The sequence below is a fragment of the Amblyomma americanum genome, chromosome 3, assembly GCF_052857255.1.
Source record: "Amblyomma americanum isolate KBUSLIRL-KWMA chromosome 3, ASM5285725v1, whole genome shotgun sequence".
NCBI classification, from domain to species: Eukaryota; Metazoa; Arthropoda; class Arachnida; order Ixodida; family Ixodidae; genus Amblyomma; species Amblyomma americanum.
Genome location: NC_135499.1, coordinates 170,366,662 through 170,388,173, shown reverse-complemented (window position 1 = coordinate 170,388,173; position 21,512 = coordinate 170,366,662). Strand labels below are relative to the sequence as shown.

General features: G+C 48.0%; 1 protein-coding gene across 1 annotated transcript; it reads right to left on the bottom strand.

Annotated features, from left to right (window-relative positions):
- Positions 1–47: 47 nt before the first annotated feature.
- On the bottom strand, positions 48–18,931 carry LOC144123463 (solute carrier family 22 member 7-like). Its single transcript, XM_077656283.1, has 10 exons — positions 18,617–18,931; positions 16,836–17,255; positions 14,600–14,703; positions 11,605–11,759; positions 9,551–9,719; positions 8,141–8,270; positions 7,682–7,791; positions 6,253–6,467; positions 3,663–3,844; positions 48–2,252 (listed from the first exon to the last, which is right to left on the bottom strand). Exons 2-10 carry the CDS (start codon positions 17,175–17,177, stop codon positions 1,980–1,982), a joined length of 1,680 nt encoding a protein of 559 aa, XP_077512409.1. The 5' UTR covers positions 17,178–17,255; positions 18,617–18,931; the 3' UTR covers positions 48–1,979.
- Positions 18,932–21,512: the final 2,581 nt, after the last annotated feature.

Sequence of the window (21,512 nt, the reverse complement as noted above, 5' to 3'; positions counted from 1 at the left end):
CGCTTCAGACTCCCTCGACGACGTCGCTAAATCCGTGAAACTGGTCGATAAAAAATTCTTTATTGTTTCAACATTCTAATAGCCCTCATCCTCGATGGCGTTGCTAAGCTGACCAGATACACGTCTGCGGCACTTTCTACGAAACACGAGCCTTGCGTTTCTTGCAAGCACTTACAAATACTCGTAGTTCCGTCTGAATAGGCGATGTATTTGGCTGTGGGTTTAAGAACGCGTGACTAGTCAATGAGAGAAGCAGGTATACAATAGAAACTTGAACCCCTGAAGGCAATGAAGCTTCCTGTTTTAGTACAGGACCAAGTCGTGTTTAAGTGTAGGAGACAGAACAAGAAAAAATTCCGGGAACAAAAAGCACAGTGAGCTCAAGCAGTGAAGACCTGCTGTAGCGCCTCAAAGACATCTTAATGAACTGCTAAAAGGCGGCAGCATATTAAACGCAGTCAACTGACGGCATATTCGGTTGTCTTTCTTCAAGACGCATGCTCCGTGAAAGCCTCGTGGAGTGTTTAAAGTGACCGGAGAACGGCATTCTTTGAACCAACCGCATGTATGGGTGCGATCAAATGAGTGATGACGTTATGATTCTGAGAACCAGTCAGAATCGTCGGCGGGGTCACTCGATCTGGTTACGCCGCTACAGCCAACGATCGCCGCTGAACCGGCAAATAGGCCATTAACAGGTGCGCTGTAAAAGATCGTTTCCAGTATACTTGACTCCCCACGGGAGGTGATCGCCAATCCATCGGGCTCTCCAGAACGAGCGGCGACAGGGTTATGCTGTTGTTATCGTCTGCAGGCTGCTCTAGAGCATTCTTTTGGCCGACAAAGACGGCGGCATACCAATGCTTTTGCTGTCTGTTGCAGGCTGCCTTTTCAAGTCATGTATTGCTCTTGAAAATCATGTAGCGGGAAACGGGTGAAACACGAAACGGCAATGGCCACAACGATTTCGTTCTGCCGCGTTTCGTCTGTTTCGAGCAAGAACTGAAACTTGCTAGGCCCTTCAACGTAATGATGCCACGTCATCTCAGGACGCTTCGGCTGTCTTTCCGGGCTCTGGGCGCGGTAGCCGGCTTGATGCCTCTAGCTGACTCCTAAGATACCTCTAGGTTGCACGGTATTATCACAACGTGGCGGCGCTATGGTTCAGTGCTTTCGAATGTCTCAGAAGAAGGCTAACTTTGCCGGGATTGTGACGCGTCGATGGCGTATGCCGACGAGCTTGTTCACAGCAACGCTAGCGAACCAGATTGTTCGATGAGTCGGAGCACCTGATCCTCGGCACACGCCATTGAACTGCCACATAAGAGCAGGAAATACGCTAACGTTCATCGTGCGCCTCATTAATTGCTAGGTGAATGCGGCACGTAGTCCTGAAGTGCGCAGCATAATATACTGTACCTGAACTAAGCAGACTGAAAATTTATTCATTCCCGCCGAAACTTCTGATGTCGAGATTATGCTTTCGGTCTGATGAAGAATACGTGAGAGTTCCTAAAATTAATTCACTCGAGCGTCGGTTCCAATGAAGGCCGGGGACAGCAGTGTCATTCATACGAAATGTTCTTTGTTGAAATATCTATCAGCCTGGCCGAGCGACAGCGGGCTAACAAGCAAGTTGCAAAAGCAAAGGCAATGAAAAAAAAATACCGCTCAGAAACGTCCACACTGGAATCACAGATTCTATTATATATGTAGCTACACTCCAATAGTCTTTGGCTTCAGGGTGTTGTGATCATCGCGAGGATAGAAATGAATGACATGGCTAATATAAACACATATGTTGCTGGACATTTTCTTCCCTTCCTGCGCACAGCTCCGGTAACTCAGTCATACATTTCACGCCCACTATAGCATATATATGCAACGTAACTTGGTGTATCTCTCAGACACTCTTTCAGCGAGCACAGCGAACTTCCATGCGGTGCATCAAGGAGCACACTGTCCCCCTTATCCTCTGTTCACGCCTCGCTCGCCACCGTTTCGCTGCTTGGGCGTCCAGTGTTGGGGTTGACGCAGTACACGTTGCGATGACCACCTCGTCTCTTGAAAAACAAGTCCGCGGCGGATACGGGGCAGAAGCAGAGACCCCGGTCTCTCGCCAGCCCCTCGCCGTCTTCCAGGGTCTGCGGCAACGCCAGGTGCACCGTGTCCGGGAGGAAGAAGGCAAACACCGACGCCGCTAACGCCGTGGCACCCATCACCGTCACCGGCAGGAACCGGTCTCTCTCGGCCTGCGTTCAGGGTTGGACGACACAGGGCAGGGCGGGGTGAGGACAGGGTCACGTGGCGCATCTTTTAACAACGCTTGGGGCGGCATATATAATCGGTGTCATTACCGCTGCATCAACTTGTTAAGTACTCGACTATGGTACTCTGAAATTCATTGTTGTGGGCCCCAGAGCGCTCGTACAACAACGCTACACGTTGAGTTTGGGTGTTTAGTGATGCAAGATTCATGCTGTGTCTTTTCGTAACGTGAACGTCATACTTCTGGTACGCGGTAATGAATGAAGGCAAATCTGAGGCGCAAGTTTGTGAAAGAAGCCTGGTGATGAGGGCTTCAAACACTTCATGATTACCCCACACCCAAATTTTACTGTCAACTTCCGCAGAAAAACAGAAAATTGTTCGGTTTGAGTGTTTTGTCTTGGAAAAAGTGTCCGCGGAAGTATGTCATCGCTTTCGCGCTAAATGAATATATTGACCTTTCAATTTACCGCCATGCCGGAGAGGCAAGAATGTAACAGCTAGTTCTGGTCACCCGACAGGAAGCAGGAAACAGTCCGCCATGAAAGTTTAAAGGAAAGATCACAGTGCCACGCGATTACATGCTACGCACAGGTGTCATCCGCATCGCGATTACCAGGCTTCAAGTAGGAATATGATCTTCATGAAAATGAGCCTTACGTTTATCATAGGAAGCTGAATCATGTGTGTTCGAAAACTAGCCGAAGCCAAATGCAAGCCGGAAAAAGCTGGCTTCCAATATCTAATTTGATGAAGTGCATTACCGGTTTGTTATAAAACTTAATACGAAGAAGCCGAGGGAGGAAATAAACGATATTTTTATCTTTCAGGACACGCACTGCTGTTTACAACTGCGAGCAGGTTGCTGAGTGCGCTCTGAACTGAGCAGTGCACATAGTCGGGCAACGATTGAGCGAGTAGACGCAGCAGGTTTTTTTTATTATGATAACTGCCACAATATCGCAACATCCCCAGAGTTTTTGTAAGCATGAAGAGCACCCCAATACTACAAAATAGACGGCTCGTGACTGTACGCAGCAGTCTTGGCTGACAACGTACTAACGTGGAAATTACATGTAAAAAGAAATAAGGAATCGATTCCGGTGCAACACATTCAGGATCCCTCTTCGGTCGACAACAAAAGGTAACCGATGCCAGTATATTCGAGAGAAAACAAGTCGGAAGGCGCCAAATATTAAATACTCGAATTGAATGCGAGACGACTAGCGATAGGTATTTGAAGTGTAAATAAATTTTTGAAATTGAAAATTTTCGCAAGTGCGCGCAACCCTAAACAAAATAAATTCAAGTATATCTCTTTTAACTTACTTGGTTTGCGTTTTGCGGGCTATCAATGAATCAAGCTCAAGGGTTTAGTGCAGAGTCACACTCACTAACGTCGCCACGTGCATGCCAGCAAGACCACCGAGCTCTCCGACGAGGCGCTGAAGCTGCACAGCTCGACCACGAATTACGGTGGGGAAGATCTCGGAGGCCAGCTGATAGGTGATCATATAGCAGCCAGAGAACGCCGATAGACACAGGGCAGCCATTGTCATAGTCCACGTTTGCGAAGCTGCGAGAGAGAGAGAGAGTGTGTGAAAATTAGTCGTTGTCCACTGCGATGAACTCAGCCTGGGTGCACATGGTTGACCGCATGGCTGGCGGTTATATTTATTTAACTTTGGAAAGGCTCAAGACCTGAACGCATGATAAAGAAACAGCCTAGCAGTAGCCGAATGCACGAGTGATAGAAAAACGGAGGGAAGAAAGTTCCACATCAAAACTGATTATTACGGGGGTGCCAAACAACGTCACACCCCAAGTTTTTTTTTTTTTGCATGCGCTAACAAGTGCTGATTTTTTGGCGGCGCTTTATACCGTGGTGGCCAAGGAGATTTCAGATAGCCCTAAGGAAAGAGAAAATTTCGCTGCCTTTTCGCGCTACAGGTTCCTTACAGGTATGCATACACTGTCACGCTATCTCTTCTAAAATACAAGCGCAACAAAGACAGCATACAGAAAGGAGCACGACGATACATACGCTTTCTTTCGCTTGAATTCTCTAAGCTATGCACCAACTTGCCCCGCTAAATGTTTTACCGTCATGTCATCTCTTTTAAATGAGATACCACGTAGCAGTAAATGACCCAGAGCCAGCACATGAAAAAATTTTCTTGCCCTGCAGTCGCACTTGCCATCCTGGTAGCCGCCGCCGCCTAACCCAGGTACCGCACTTTTCCTTTCTACATAACCTCCACCACTGCAGCCTCCCATGGGCACATGGACCCATGCCATTCAATCGATATGAAATCAGTTTCAGTCCACTCCAAGGGTCTTTCGGCTTTTAATGATATGGTTCCGTGCGCTGTAGGAAGCTGGTAACAGTATTTGCTTTGACTTCCAGAAATTCGGCGTTGTGCGCCCTGTCGCCGGCACAAGTCCTGAAAGTCCGCCAAAGAGGAGCCGGACGTGTTGTCTTGGGCGTGTACCGATGCGTCCCCAATGTCTCTATCGAGGGGGACGCTGGTTGCTCTGCGTTTGAAGCACGTGAAGCCAAGACCGAAGTCTTATTCGGTGACGACTAGGCGCCCTACCTGACGGCAAGGGGGCCAAAGATGTGTTCAAATACGCTCATCTTCACTGCTTGAACTCCAGGCGGATAAAACGGATTTGACGGCTCGAGGAGATGTTCGACGTAGCCGGAGTGGCAATGACAGCGGCACGCGACCCCACCTGGCACCGAAAGGTGTATGAGCAGATAAAAGAGGCTGAGACGGCCGTGTGGAGGTGGAGGCGGCGCGCAAGTCGTCCCTATCAGTCTAAAGCGCCAACAAAGCAGTGATCAAAAAGTAAACCATCTATGAGACACCACAGGCAGTGCCCTCCTGTGCGAGGCTGGGACTGCGCATGCGTCGATGCCAAACTGCGAGAATATCCGGCAAGTTATGCTCGAGTGCCCACATCTACCGCCACCACCGCCTCCAACCATGCAGGTCATGACGGAAGCCAGTGTTGCGGAAGCTGATTTCGTGCTGGGGATGGCGCTCGGACTGCGTCATGGCATGCGTACCACGAACGATCACAACGACACTAGTGAGTCAAGCAGCGCCGGGCGCATGACCACAAAACTTAGTTCTGCAACACCCCGGCATTGTGCGGAACTCTCTTTTAGGTCTGATTCAGACCGCACTGTGGTCACCCGTTGAGCAGAGTTTAGGCCGCATCATCATCATCATCACCACCATCATCAAAAACCACAGCATGATTAGAAAGCAGTGCCAGCAAGAGCACAAGCATTGTTGTACGTTTTACTATCAATTTCCAGGTGTCTCCTCCGCTTGGCATGTACACCAGAGTGAGCATCTTATCATTAGCCTGACTTTTCTTTTTTTGTGTGCGAGGAAAGAGTGAATCCAGTTGAAATTAGCGTCGAATGGAAGTTCATAATGCTGGCGCGTGTTTCTCACTACGCAGGTCTACGAGAAGCCCAGACACTTCAGAAACGGAGTGACATTGGTGACGAGTGCATTGAGACCGGACCATGCATAACGAGAGCTGACATCAAACAAGTATTTACCATGGAGGAGTTCGTGAAAGAACAGCGACGTATTGAAGTGGACCAAATAGCCGCACTTTTATGGTATGAGTCGAGGATGAGCGCATCATATTGTCCATGAAGTATGACTTTTTACAGTTCAACTCTTGGAAAGGAATCGGGCCAGCAAATACCCATTTGCCATAACAAAACCGACTCTTTAAGCCTTAAATGCCACGGCATAAACACTGCACTGCGGTGAAGTACTAAGACCCCCTTTTGCGTGTTTTCTTCTTTATGGAAAACGTGTTCTCACCTTGAATTACCAGTGATGCAAGAATTACCGAACAGAAGTGTTTTTGTTCTACAGGACGAATATGCGGGGACAGTTGAGATAGTGCTGTCAGTTAAAGCAGTGGGTATAAAAGTATAACAATTTTCCTTACTAGTTCTCGCAAGGCCCATGGTAATACAGCTGACGCCTCCGACAACCAAGAAAGTCACGTTCGGCCAGCGACGACCGAGCACATCGAGGGAGATGATGCAGATTATGCTTACGGGCAGCTCCAAGGCCATGGCGATCGAGTAAGTGGTGTAAATGTTGAGGCCCAGCCGGCCCAGCTCAAGCGTGCAGCCGTTGTAGCAAAAACTGACGAAGAACCTGAAACGCAGAGCAATAGCAAGATGACGCGCTCCCACTCGTACCGGACGGGGAAGAGGACGGGGGAGTGTGGGAAGAGGTGTGCAGGACGCAGCACCGACTAAAAGGACCTAAAACGACGCTGCTATTTATGGTCATACACTCTCAGTATACCTTTGTCTATAGACAGACATACTTAGAATAGACGAAAGGAAATATCTAAAGGAAGACAATAGAGTCTATAAGAAGTGTATTAAAAATGTATGAACCATTTATTCAAGGGTCACAACACCCTAGTCAGACAGCTGTCCGCCGACGATCATTTCAAGCACGCCGTCGCACTGCTGTGCAAAGCGGGGAACTTGCTACGCTAGCAACTGATAGTACTCTGAGAATGAAGCAGCTGTGCATTCATCGAAATTAAAGCATTTTTGGCTACGAGCCACCTGTGACGCCGCGCAACATAGAATAGTAGGTATTATTGTTACAGCCTTAGTATTACAAAACAAATACAGGGAGGAGGGGGCGGGGAATGACGTCTCTTTTGAAGCTTCGGGAGGCGGCCTCCAACTGCGGCGGTACGATAGAAAACCTCGGAAATAATATGCCTACGATCCTTCTCTGCGAGAAAGCTCACTGTATTTATTAATTTTAGCATCTCTTCTCTCGTTAGCATGAAGAACTGCACCTGAAGAAGTTTAGCTCATAATCCCTTTATTAAATTGTTCGGCACCGCATTTGAAGACAGTAGTATGAGCAGCGCACAGTCTAGACAGGGCGCACAGAAAAAGTGTGCATTAGTGTGCTGAAGCAACCAACGCTTAGGTTCCACGTTTATTTGTAATGCACTTGTCTTGCTTTTCCGTCGAGCTTTCAGCCGTCCGTTGACTTCAGTATAGCCGACCGCTTTTTTTGCAAGTTATTGCTGCGCGAAGGTATAATCCACGTGTTAACCCTGCTTGCTGCTTCTATTCTCAAAAAAATATAGCAGCTTCGTATAGCCACGCTTTCGCCTAATTAAGTTGCCCACCAGTACAACCCGTATATAGTGTCTCGCACATTACTGAATATGCCGAATTAGGAACTGTTTAGCAAGTCCCGCTGTGCTGAGTGAGCAGTCATCGGAAGTCCGCTTCTGTTCCGTTCAGGGCTGCGTAACCAGAACTACACCAGTGGGTCAGTAGAACACATCGTCTCTCATGGGGCGGAGCATGCCAGAAGCTCTGTACTCGTACCATGTAGCGTAGATTAGCAACGTCGTCCTGCGGAGCCGGGGTAGCTTCAGCGTGGCTATGGTGCTCTCGCAGAAGCTTAGAACCTTCGAAGTGGACTGCTTGTCTTCGCCCTGCCAAAGTGAATGTTTTCATGTTGCTTTATCAGGCCTTTCAAATTTTCGCGCCGTAGCTGAGCTGTTTGATTCAAGTCAAGTGAAAACGTCGAATGAAGGAAGTGAATATTTCGTTCTCACATTTTGTGCCACAAGCTGCTCTACACAAATTCAGCAAGCAGTACACACGTTTTGGTAGCGTTCTATAATATGTGCCACATAACCAACAAAAAGTTTGAGCGCTGTGGAATCATCAAAGGCTGGTTTTCTTGGAACATTTGTTTCAACTTTCTATAGATGGGGTGCAAACTGCACAGTCTTCATTAATTTCCTTCCATGCTGAGTAGTATTCATGTCGCAGACTCACCGGCAAGAGTTCCAGGACTGCATCTCTTGTGAGGCTTACGCCATTCCTCGAAGCTAGACGTTGTAGGTGATGGACCGCTTCAGAAGTGCGGCCAACCGAAAGGAGCCAGCTTGAGGACTCGGGGAACCATCTGCGACCAATACCCACATGTAATCACGCCCTTCTACCTTCTACCTTTACGAACCTTGTCGAAACTACCTTTACAAAGGTACCGGCTAGGCGCTTGTACCTTGGTCAAGCGTTTTCACAACTCGGCTGAGGCTGTGCAGGCAGTAAGGAAAACCGTAAATCCGTCTGTCCAGGTAGTACGGTTGAACGAAGCAGATGATAGCCATTGGCCAAGTGAAGGCAGTGGTCTAGGATGAAGTTGACCTTTCGTAGATTTTACAGGTTTAGATCCGTCGCCGCGCCGAGCCTCTTAACTCTTTAACTTGCTCAGTGAATGCTGCAGCCAGTTGGCTGGGAGATTGACAGCTAACAGTGAGCGTGAGAATTCGGTGTTCAAGTCATCATCAGCAACAGCAGCAGCCTAAATACCTCCATTCCAGGGCCAAGGCCTTTTCCATATCCCTTCCATTAACCCTGTCCTATGCCAGCTGCGACCATCATCCGCGGTGTTCAGATATGGAGAGCGAAATCCACCGAAGGCCCATTCTTCTCTTTTCCTTTTTTCTTTCACTCCTCATTAATATTTGAGTGTTGAGGGTTATGCCAGAAGGGTGAAATATCCTATACCTCCAAGCGGCCACGAACTACAGACGCTAGCGCCAAATCATCCTTCAGTTACGTTCCCAGCGGTTGGCGTACGCAACGGGCTCAACCACTCAGGCACTGGTGCTGTTTGGGGCAACCCATAAAACAGCGCCTAGAAAGGGAGGGGGGGGGGGGGGGGGGGAATTGGCATTTGGAGGTCGCATGTAGTATGCACGGACGCGCGCTAGCCAGCTTGCTTTTTTTGCCGTTTTTTTTGTGTGTGTGTGTCCAGATTGCCCTTGCTGCTTTTAGCTGGTAACGCCAGAGGTGAACGCTATTTATTTATCGCAGTGCAAGAAATTGCACAAAAGAAGACATTGTTTTGATGTCTTTATTGAACTCCTGCGCGCGAGATGATTTTTTTTTTTTGCAAATAAAAGCATTATGCCGAGCGCAAAAGATTTGCCATATCATACATAATGTAAAGAAGAAATATGATATATCATAGATAACAATGCGTGGTTACAATACATGTTTTTGTTCGTGGCGCATGTTGGCCTCAGTTGCCTATGTGCCATAAAACCCAACACAACACAAACAATACATGTTTTAAAATGTGCAGCAGCTTTCCTTGCCGACACTGTGATATTGTATGCAAAACAAATGCGCAATACAAAAGTCAGTTCATGCGTTCTAAGCAGCCGACAGAGTACTCACGCTAGGCAGGAGAGCAGTAGGACATCGGCAACGACGGCCGCGTACAGCAGGGATCGCCAACTCTGCGTCAGGTATCCGTACCAGGGCGCCACACTGTTCAGCGAGCCCCACGTGGCGACCCACACGAAGGACACCAGCGTCCTTCGCTGAGACACCGTGTACTCGATCGCTGCATTGCGCACACGTAAACGCGCCACCGTGTATAAAAGATCAGGAGAATGGTATTTCCAGTTTGACCTAATTCGATACAGACTGCTTCCAGTGCACGAACCACGGAAGACGAAGCTAGTCCACACCAAATTGATTGTATTAATGCGTTGCCGGATGACGAGGCGATCAAGCCGACGGAGTTTCACGCAAAAAAAAAAATACATTGTATCTCGTCACTTAGAGAAAACAACCGGTTGCACTCAGTGTGAGTTGCAACGCGTGTATACAGTTGACGAAGAGGTTTTCCCTTTATAGCAATATAATGCGGCTTCACGCAGACCAGCCTACTTAGGCTAGTATTAAGTACTCTTCGTTTTTTGCTTCGGCGGCTAAATGATTTATTTATTTATTTATTTATTTATTTATTTATTTATTTATTTATTTATTTATTTATTTATTTATTTATTTATTTATTTATTTATTTATTTATTTATTTATTTATTTATTTATTTATCACATACTGTGGACCAAATACGGTCCAAGCAGGAGAGGCACAGTACAAAACAATAGAGTAAAAAACTTCTACCTTGAAAGAAAAAAAGAAACATGACGACGAAACAAGTACTAAAAAGCACGACCAACACTTATACAACGCTAAATAGGCACAGGATGAAAGAAACAATACGCAGTGTCAACAACCCAGCGCGTCACATGTAGGCAGCGCCAACCGACGGTTTAAATTACTCAGGGCAGGCAAGCAAAGGAGAATCATAAGGCAGTGCATTCCAATCAGTAATCGTATTAGGAAAAAATGAATACTTATACGCATTCGTGCGGACAAAAATGGGTTCAATGTAGTGTTCATGCTTATTACGAGATTTCTTAGATGACTGTTTAGGTAAGAAATCCTAGGGGTATATGCCTAGTTTTGAAAAATACAAACGACCAAGAAATTTAATTCGAGCCGTTTTTCTTCGTTCTCTTAAGCATTCAAGCTTTGCTTCTTGCAACATAGCAGATGGAGAGTCCCGGCGATTGTAACGGTTGTATATAAGACGCGCGACTAGCCTCTGAATTTTTTCAATTTTTTCTATATCTACCGTTGTGTGAGGGTCCCACAGAATGCTAATTTAGAGCAACGCTGGTCTCGTAGTGGATTGAGAACTGAGCTCCAACTACATACCGTGCGCTGCAGCTCATATTGAGCGTTCTCTATGCTTAACATCAGAAACGTGTAATATTTTAACCTGTTTCCATTCGTCGCTTCGAGAAGTTCAGACTGCCATAGAAATCCAATGGGGGACGCTTTTGACGATATCAAAAACGTAAATATGAAAAAAAGCAATACTCCAGTCTGGTGAACTGCGGATATATTAATTGTTATACTGAAATCCTAAATTGTATGAAAAAAAAAAGCCCGCCGCGGTGGCTCAGTGGTTAGAGCGCTCGGTTACTGATCCGGTGTTCCCGGGTTCGAACCCGACCGCGGCGGCTGCGTTTCGATGGAGGCGAAACGCTAAGGCGCCCGTGTGCTGTGCGATGTCAGTGCATGTTAAAGATCCCCAGGTGGTCGAAATTATTCCGGAGCCCTCCACTACGGCACCTCTCTCCTCCTTTCTTCTTTCACTCCCTCCTTTAGCCATTCCCTTACGGCGCGGTTCAGGTGTCCAACGATATATATGAGACAGATACTTCGGCTTTTCCTTTCCCCCAAAAACCAATTATTACTATTTTATGAAAAAATGTTTTTTTTTACTGTTTCCGGCTCAGAAACGCATCTGTTCAGAATTGTTGGGTATGCATCCAAGCTTTTCGACTAAGCTTAAAGAGCGGTGTCACTGAACATGCTTTAGTATCTAATGCGTGTAGGCGAGTAGGAGTAATTCGCTGTTCACATCACTTACCAAGCACGAAGACTACGCTGTTTACGGTCAAGGCACCAATCCCAGTGAAAAAACGAAGGATAGAGAATGCAACGAGGTCACTGAAGATAGTAGCGGCCAGGTTGGCAGTTGATCCGATGACAGTGAGTGTCATGATTGTCTTCTTCCTTCCAATTCTGCATTGAAGCAGGGAAACCGGTGTTTAGGGACCCTCGTTGCAAAACAAAAAGGTTTACAGCAAAATGTGCACACGTCACGACAGAAAATCTCGTTTTCACTGGCATATATATCACGGGCTGCTCCGTGGTGTCTACTTTTGTACAAAGTCAAGCTTAGATTTTGCTAATACAAGTCCCCGAGGTGAGCTCAAAGTATGCGCAAAGATGCTGCGAATGCGGGCTCTAATGGAACAGAGCGGTTGTGCTTTCCTGAAAGGCTAAATAATAAAAGTGCTTTCCTGAAAGGCTAAATAATACCGCTGCGAGAAACCCCAGACAGATTTTCCCAGAAAATCGCAGCCGTGGTACAACTCTATGAGCGTGGTTTTGTAACTTGACCGCGTAATTACTGCAAATTGACCTTTTGCACGACGGATCAAGCATAATTTATTTCCTCACTTCATGACATTGCAGCAAACTGTTTTTGGTGATACATGATTAGTGCTGAGGCAACTTAATGTCCTTATAGCTGTGGAATTTTCAGTTATAGCAATGCCACGAATTAAGGGTGTGTGGATACTGAAATTTTCGAATACGATTTGAATACAAATCTGCAGAATAAAAGTCTTCGAATATCTGTTCAGTATAAAAACAAATTTCAGAAAAAATAAATTATCAATTGTTGTTCATAATTTTTTAATTAGTGTATGACATTTGCAGCCGAAATAAGCAAGCAGCTTCAAACATGACGTGTCTTTAATACATAATGCTTGTTTAGACAGCATAACTGCATGCAACCTGTAATGTGGTCATGCGAAATGAGTGACAAAATGAAATTCACGAATTGACGCATGTGCTAAAAAAACGTGATGGCTTGTAAAACCACATCGTTAATTCAGCCTAAAGGTACAGGAAGGAATTCCGTAACTATTCGAATTATAAAATGCGCCCCCCCCCCCCCCTCGCTCTACTCAAAACATTAAAACTGCCGAAAATGGGGTGAAACCTTAAGAGGCGGCTTCATCGCACAGTGAAAAACGCAGTTTCGGTGAGCTGGAATAACTACGCGAACCTAAACGAAGTAAATGGACATTAGCGTCGAAAGGTATAGGCTGTATCTATGAAGGAAAAGAAATGACCTCCGACCCTTCAGTCGGCGTCCAAAAGCGGTACGGAAAAGGGTGCGCACGGCTCGAGACCGCGCGGCCGTTAGCCGCAGGCGCCACGGGTTGGCGTCGAGGTCCAGAAACCAAAACTGCACGGACAGGGTATTTCTTGGCCTAGCGACAGTGGCCCTCCGATCGTCGTCACAACTGCCATTGCGCACACAGTGAGCACGTGGGCTGCAATGCAACATGCAATAAATAGGTGGGATTTTTAGGCGGCAGCGTAAGGCCCCTGCTCTGCTGAAAAGCCAGCGTCGCCATTGCCGTCGGCGTTTAAGTTGTTACTGAAAAATCCGGATTGGTCAAAAAAGTGGTTGTTCCAAGAGGCTCCCATAGATGGCGCCAGCCACACATCGGATCTTGAGCGATCGGAGCAACCGCGAGCAACGCGCACTAACCGCACGGGCCGTCGGCCACCGCCTCCTCGTCACAGTCATATAAATACGCAGCAAACGACGAGTCACGTTACAAGCGTCGCCTCACAAACCATCGCTGTTGTCAGGCAGACACGCTATCACTAGGCCACGCGTGCGTGCGGCTTGTATGTGCGGGCGTGCGTGCGTAAGGGATTTATGTGTATGTCGTGTAGTCTTTCACATAAGGATTGTGATTGTGGGAGAGGACTCAGTGTCAATGTCTGCATGGGCAAGAGGAACCGCTGTCGTGTCATACCCTTAAAAGCAACGCTTAAGTGCCCCTTCAATTTTTAAATTCTTGTTGTTGTTTTTTTGTGCGGTCATTTGCCGCTTCGGTGACGCCTCTTAATCGATCCCCCTTCGCGATATTCCACGCAAAATTCCGCAAGTGGACTTTCCGAAATGGCGAAGCTCCCGCTAGAAGAGCTGTGGAGGCGACAGGACGAGTGCCATGGATTTATTTACTTATTCAGAATACCTGCAGCGCCCGGGGGGGAGGGGGGGATGCGTGTTGTTTGCATGAGGCCAACATAAGGAAAGAAAGAAAAGGAAAAATTTAAGGGCATAGCAATGAAAAGCAAAAAAAAAAGGAAGTGAACAGCAAATTAAAGAATAGCAACAAAAAAAAAGGCATCGCGCAAGTTTTTATGCATCCAACAACAGGGCCTGAAAGAGCATGTCACTCTGGCATTCAGTCATTTTCTCTGGTAGTTGATTCTATTCAGTGATAGTGTGTGGAAAAAAAATTAATAATGAAAAAGATTTGTCGGACAAATAAACTACCTTGAATGTAACAGATTATGCCAGAATGAAACATAAAACAGCGCACTTTCTCGTTGTGACTGTTCGAAGGGGATGGTCGGCCATCTTGCTCTCACCAATTGAGATATGTGGGAAAGCCCACTTGCGAAATTCTGACCAACCCTTAGCAGTGTCCGAATGTGATCGGTCCACGTAGTATGCGGCGTTGAAGAAATCGAAGAGGACGTCTAGCTTTGTAGTGTTTTTTTTTTTCTGAAACTTTCAGTCTGATCTTCGGAAAATTTGTCCAGATATTCTGCTTTGCCTCGGTCGGATTAATGAAAGCCGGCGTGGTATTCGATTGCTGCCAAATAATCGGAAATTTTAGAATACCTGAAAATTCTTGAGTATCAGTTTTTCGCATCGAATGCGAAGCGAATAGCAAACATAGTCTATTCATATTTGAAAGTTTAAATATACGCACACCCCTACCACAAATACATTACCCAATCGCATGACGCCTAAAATACATTACCTGTCGGACAAGACTCCGCAGATTAAGTACCCAACCATGGAACCAAGCCAAAACGCCGTATGAACCGTGTACAACTTCCAGCTGTCGCCGCAAACCCATTCGTTCTGCGCAGAGGGAGAAATAAAAAAGCGGGGAGGGCTGAGATGATCACTGCCATACAGAGCTGATGCCGGTGATCCAGCAGATTCTTCAATCAGAAATTACAGTCCAGCTACCTCGAAACAGTAAAGGCCTATAGTAATCGCATTAAAAATTTAGTTGTTAATTGAATAACTGGGTAATAATTGAAAGTGCCGGGAATACGAGTGTCAGCAAACTAACCTATCGATCACAGAAAAAGAGGTAAGAGATCTTAAACAGAAGTAAAACCCAACTCACCCAGCTTCATGCCTCAAGCCCCAACTCGATGGACGGCGGACGGCGGAGCGCGTACGGCGGAGCGCCTACGCGCCCAGCGCCGCGCCGCGACGGGCGTCGAAAATAGGCATCCACCTCCATGCTCCGTGTGCTGGTGGTGGTGGTGGTAGTGGTTTATTTAAATACCATAAAAGGAAGGTAAAAGATTTTGCTAGCCCCGGCATCTGCCATCACGTGCGGCGGCACCTGAGCTCGTTCCCCCTCTTGAGCCGACAGAAGGAATTTCAAGCGTGAAGAATTGGGATATGGGGGGGGGGGGGGGGGGGGGGGGCGCTGAAAGGACCGCTTAAACCGCGAAGAAAAGTTCCAAGAACCTGGGAGAGCTTCAAGCCATGAAGAAAAGAGTCCCCGAGAGCCCCGCGGTCCTCCTATTGTTGTAAACCGGACCCCGCTTCCGACGCGCGCTCAAGCAAGCGCGCTCAGGCGCGGATATCTGAAATGTACAGATATCTGCGCCCTGCTCGCGCATGCGCAGACAGGATCCAGCGTACGCCCGTGCGCGTAGGCGCTCCGCCGGTACGTGTAGGATGTGTCCATCGAGTTCGGGCTTAAGGCGGACGAGATAACCAATGAGATATCATAAGCTTCCTTTGTGATCTTCTTTTGTTGTTAGGAACAGTTACTGAATAAAAGCAGGGTTCCTTCAATAAAAAATAGAGTTGTTAGCTGTGTCCCGTCACCTTCGTTTCTTTTTCCTCGTCTTTCTGCGGTAGAAATCCGGCAAAAACATCATTAGGTCAAAAAGATGGGTGAGGGAATGAACTCTTAATGACTTGAAGGAGGAAAAAAGCTCTCTGGCTGGAGCCCCCGCTTAGCAGCAGCCGCCCTGTCCGTCCGGTCGAACAACCATTACGTCTCTGTGAGAGCAGAGATTCACTCAAATCTTTCCATGAAACGAGGCTCGTAAATGATGAAACTAACTCGTTTATAGCGCTATGGTGCCGCTTTTCCCTGATGATGTCAGGCCGGAATGAAAAGGAACAACGAGGAATTAGGCTGGCGAATAATAAATGTTGAAATGCTGAGACTAGATATATTAGTTTACGAATGTATACAGACCTTTCCATACGGCGGCAAGAACCCTATATGGAATGGAATGTTGCGCATGAGAGAGAAAGAAATCCTCTTCTCACTGGCATTTCCTTGATCCCATCAACTATACGGCCGGACTGAAGCGGCTGTGGTGGCGTCGCAACCTCCTCTCTCTCGAGTATGCAGCAGATAAGATTGTGAGACCTTGAAAAATAAAGGGGACTGTGTACTATGTATGCGCCGTAGCCTAGCTTCTCTTTCATAGTAGGCTCTGGTAAAATAAATGTGATCGGTGCGCCACGGGTGTCCATGGCCGTGCGTAGACAACCGAGCGAGGAAAGGGCGGTGATTCTTACGCATACGACTCCTTTATTGGAATTATAATTCACGACAGAGAACCACGCTATCGTCAAGATGACAGCCAATCACAGACCAGTTATAGCATCGAAGAAACTTTGTGACAGCGGCCGAATATAGGAGTGCTCTAATAAATCGTCAACTAAGAGTTTCCCGAGCAGTTGAACGCTATGTACACTGTGATGCACCTCCTGAACACACTCGTACACCCGACTTTCAACTCGCCCAGAAAATGTTAACATGGAGCACTATGTTAATCCTGTGATGCAAATTTCAACCAAATTTTGTCACTTCCACAGATGCAACAGAGGATCTTGTACTAGACAAATTTTTCTTGCTCTACTGAATCTTTTTCTGGTGTCAAAAGTCTACACAGCCTTTCCGGGAAAAGAGTTTTCAGCGGCATATTTATATCCTCTCCTTCACCCACCTCCATTGTTACCGTCGGGAAGAACTCGCTGGGGTCATACTGCCACCCAGAAGGGCAGGCCTTCAGTACTTCCTGGAAGGTTGTTCCATTCTGGTGGCCGTCCACTCCGGAATGCATTGCGACGCCTTGACACCTTCCCCTCGGCAAAGCGCTTATCTCCTCCGCTGAAGGAGCACTGTAGTTGTGGAAGCACCACTGGCTGAATGGCGTCACCAAGATCAGGTAGTGGCCGAAAGCGCTGAGTGATGTGTGCAAGCCACTCAGTATCAACGCCAGCACCATCACGGTCTTTTGGAACCGGCCAAAGCCTCCGGTTTTGACGAGCACTTGCTCGAACTCCATGCCTCAGTTGTCGAAACACGTACCCACAACAGCGCTGCAAGCTCCCCGAGCTCGGCCGGTCAGTACAGCCGCTTGCTTCTGAAAAACAAAAATTAACACTGTTTTCCCTCTCTGCCCGCGCTAACAAGGTTGCAAGTCAGAGAGCAGTGACAGCTGCCTCAACAAACTACACTCCTGCCATGGTTTGACGACTTCGTGTGACGCGAAAATGTGCAATGCATGGAGTCGGATAAATTAAGCCTGAAAATAATTCTTCTGCGGGATTATGAAACCGTTGTATATTCCTCGGTTTTTTTCGTTTCTTTTTTTTTCTTTTCTTTTGACAGAGAGGACTTTTAGTAACATTGCCGCAATACCGCGGCGATGGCGTCACACTATACGGCGTCCTGCCTCAATGGATAGTAGGGGAAGTTAATGCCTTTTTGACCGCAGTACAAATGATATGGATGCAGAGAGCACTGGCAAGACTGCCAAGAACCATCGCACCAAACGAAAATATATTTCTCTGCTTTAGAAAAAACGAGGCATCGATCGATATCACGGGAAAAAATAGATGAGCGCATACGTCAGCGCATTCCATCTAGCCTTTGTAACAATATTGCAGCGCCTTTTGATGAGTGCAACCAGCGAAAACGGATAAGACACAGTAGAATATGCTGGCCTTCCTGTCTGCATCTTGTCCGTTTTTGCTGAGTTCACCCATCAAACAAAATGCACTAACTCGCCCACCAAGGCTACGCTTTTACAGCGCCTATATTGTGCCGTTCCTGCTGTTCTTGCTACCCAGGATAGTTAGGGCCTTTTGGCCCAAATCGATGCACACATCCTAGGCGTACGGCGGAGCGCCTGCGCGCCCAGCGCCGCGCCGCGACGGGCGTCGATGCTCCCTCCATGCTCCCTGTGCTGACGCGTTCCCGCTCTCGAGCCGACCGAAGCAATTTCAAGCGTGAAGAAAGGAGATTTGGGGGGGGGGGGGGGGGGGGGCGCTGAAAGGACAACTTAAACCGCGAAGAAAAGTTCCAGGAACCTGAGAGAGCTTCAAGCCATGAAGAAAAGAGTCCCCGAGAGCCCGGCGGTCCTCCTATTGTTGTAAACCGGACCCCGCTTCCGACGCGCGCGCAAGCGCCCGAGCGCAGGCGCGGATATCTGACATGTACAGATATCTGCGCCCTGCTCACGCATGCGCGCGCGTCGCGCTTTGCGCATGCGCAGACAGGATCCAGCGTACGCCCGTGCGCGTAGGCGCTCCGCCGGTACGCGTAGGATGTGTCCATCGAGTTGGGGCTGAAGGCGCGATGTTGACGCGTTCCGTCGGCCTCAAGCAAGCAGAATGAATCGCGGAGAAAGAGAGAGAGAGGGGGGGGGGGGTAAAGTTAAGAGCCCGAGCGGCACGAGAGAAGCGACTCGGAAGGCGAGCTTCACTTCCTTCAGAGACTCACCATGCGCGTGTCGATTCCGCAGCGATTCAAAGCCTCGCTCGAATTCGCTCACATTTCAGGGTCACTCGAACAAAGTCCTCGGTGACTGCCGGCTGCTGTTAGACACGCATACAGCTATCACCATCAGCGCTGGCCCATATGAAGCTCGCTCTCGTTACGCAAGCGGGATATACGAGTTTCCAAGTTCCCCACACAGCGTCCCACGGCATGCTGTCGTCTCCATTCGTCCGGGCGCGTGTCAACTAATATGGGCTACGATGTAATAAAACAGGGCATGCTCCGACAAAGTTCGGATAGAAGTTATAGCGCTCGGTAGGAATGCGAAACGTATCAGGTGCTTGGAGTTTCAGGACAACCGCCAGTTGTTTCGGTTGTGCAGCTGTTTCTGGAGCCGACGAGTAGTTCCGCCTGCCACTGCCGAGGGTATTCCGCACGTTAGTGGCAGCTCGGAAATAAGCCCAGCTCCAGCAACTACTGGCACGGCCTCGAGTCAAAATAGCAGCTGTGGCATGGTTCTAAGTAAAATGAAGGCCGAAGCATATAGACTATCGGAAAGAAAAAAGACGCACAGAAAATAATGTAAAAAGTAGCTCTTCATTCTCTCCTTTTCGTAAATGTGTTCATCCTCTGCTCTTTAACAGAAAACAGGCAGACAAAGCAACAGTAGGAAAGGTAGGCAAACGGGCTGGCAATCACGCAAACGGGCAGGCAAACAGGCAGGCATGCAGGCATGCATGCAGACATGCAGGCAGGCAGGCAGGCAGGCAGGCAGGCAGGCAGGCAGGCAGGTGATGCAAGGGCAAATGCAAGGCAGGTTATTTTTTATCTCTTAACGTTACATCTATTCTTTCTGTTTTTATGGTTCGCTGCGCTGTCTTTAACCGGATTCCATATCAGCGAACAACAGCTGCTAAAAGTCCCTGATACGGGCTTGCTGTTAGTAAACGTAAGAAAAGAAATATATGGTGTCATGCGTAGTCTTTGGTGGTATACATATATAGGCTTACGACCTGCCCTGGAGACAGAACTACATGCGCTGCGAGTGAGCTATGGACCCTCCGAGGTGCCCGTCTGTGCACTTACCTGCCGAAGAAAGAGTGCCGGCCGAACAGCAGCAGCAGCAGGGATTTCGCCATCGAAAGCAAATAAAAGCCGTAATGCGTGAAGGAAACAGGACGAGGCCATGCCATTTATTTTAGTCCCCCGGCCGCTGAGCACGAAGGAGGAGAGGAAGGCGTAATGACTTTTTTAGTGGGAGTGCTGTGCGGTCCCTGTTTTGTACTGCCGCTGTGCTGTTTTTCGCAGTGCCATTTTCACACCGCGCTGTTTTGTCGACGTGTTGTTTAGGCTCGTGCTGTTTTTTCGTGCGCTATTCTGTCGTCGCGTTGTTCCTTACCCCTGTTGTTTTATAGTTTGCTATTTTGTCGTTCCTTCCTTTTCACGGCTGTCGGTCAGCTCCTCTACACGCCTTGCTAGAGATAAGATTCATCCGACGTATACTCCGTGTTAATGCGAATTTATCCAAATGCTGACGCCCGTGATAGCCTGCATGTGCAGCCGCGTGCGTTTATGCCGATACAGTTGCATTAGCGTCGCGGATCTGCAAATGCCTTCTGTTGACGGTGTTGTAGTGGACGGGGGCAGCAGACAGTCGCAGGTTATGTGGTTGGTGGGAGAGGGGGAATGGTTGTAGGGGTATAGGGTAGGCGTGCATCACACCGTGCGCTCACCCAGAGGAAGGTGGAGAGGAGGAGAGCGCGGATGATGCCGATGGCGACTCCGTGACTTCGCGGAACGTACGTGCCTTATGCAGACGCCACAGTAAAAATATGTACTTAAAGGGCTGTTCACGTGACACCACCAGCGTCGCCTTAGCGCCATACTGCGGTGCACTGGTTTCCGCCCATGTCACAGTAACCGCAGCAGAATTTTTCCAGCCATGCGCGCATATCCAAACACTTTGTGCGTGTGTGCTGGGGGCCCCTCCCGCACAGACGCACAAAGTGCCTCGAAAAGCTGCTTGCTACTATTATCCTGTTGTTTCTTTGTCCGAGAAGCGCCATTATTACCAACGTCAGCACACTGTTCGAAGTTTTCCGAAACAGCACTTACATGCACGGGTGACTCTTCGCACCAACAGCATTAGGATAGGCTGTTCACACTTTTTGATCGTGCGTTTAGGAGGTTATGTATAGATAATCTTGAATATTCCTAAATTGAATTTAGGCCGCCGCGGTGGCTGAGTGGTTATGGCGCTCGGCTGCCGGCCCGAAACACGCGGATTCGATCCCGTTCGCGGCGGTCGAATTTCGGTGGAGGCGAAATTCTACAGGCCCGTGTGCGGTACGATATCAGTGCACGTTAAAGAAAACCAGGTGGTCGAAATTTCCGGAGCCCTTCACTACGGCGTCTCTCATAGCCTGAGTCGCTTTGGGACATCAAACCCTCATAAACCATAAACCTAAACCGAATTCTACCAACAGTTCTCGGCCACTGCTGGGGCCCACATCATTGTTTTCAACTGGCTTTTCGCCGGTAATTTTCCGGCATCCTTTAGCATGCATGTCACAAATTACAATTGTCGACTGCGTTTTAATGCAGGAATACACTTTATATACCGCATACACACCACTAAGGGCCGCACTTTTTTTTTCGCGATTTTCGCTAGAAGCTCTTACTCGAATGCGGCATCATTCGCCGCATCATGCGACATTCCGCCGTGTGTTCCGGGGAATCTACTTTTCCGAACCATGTAGTCTGGTGCTATATTTGGGGCCCAGTTACGGAAACCTTTTAAGATTCTTCATCGCGATAGCTGCCACCGCACTCGTAATTTAAGTCATCTTCAGCGTATTTTTTTAAATTACAACACTTGCCATAAGGCATAATTTGCGCT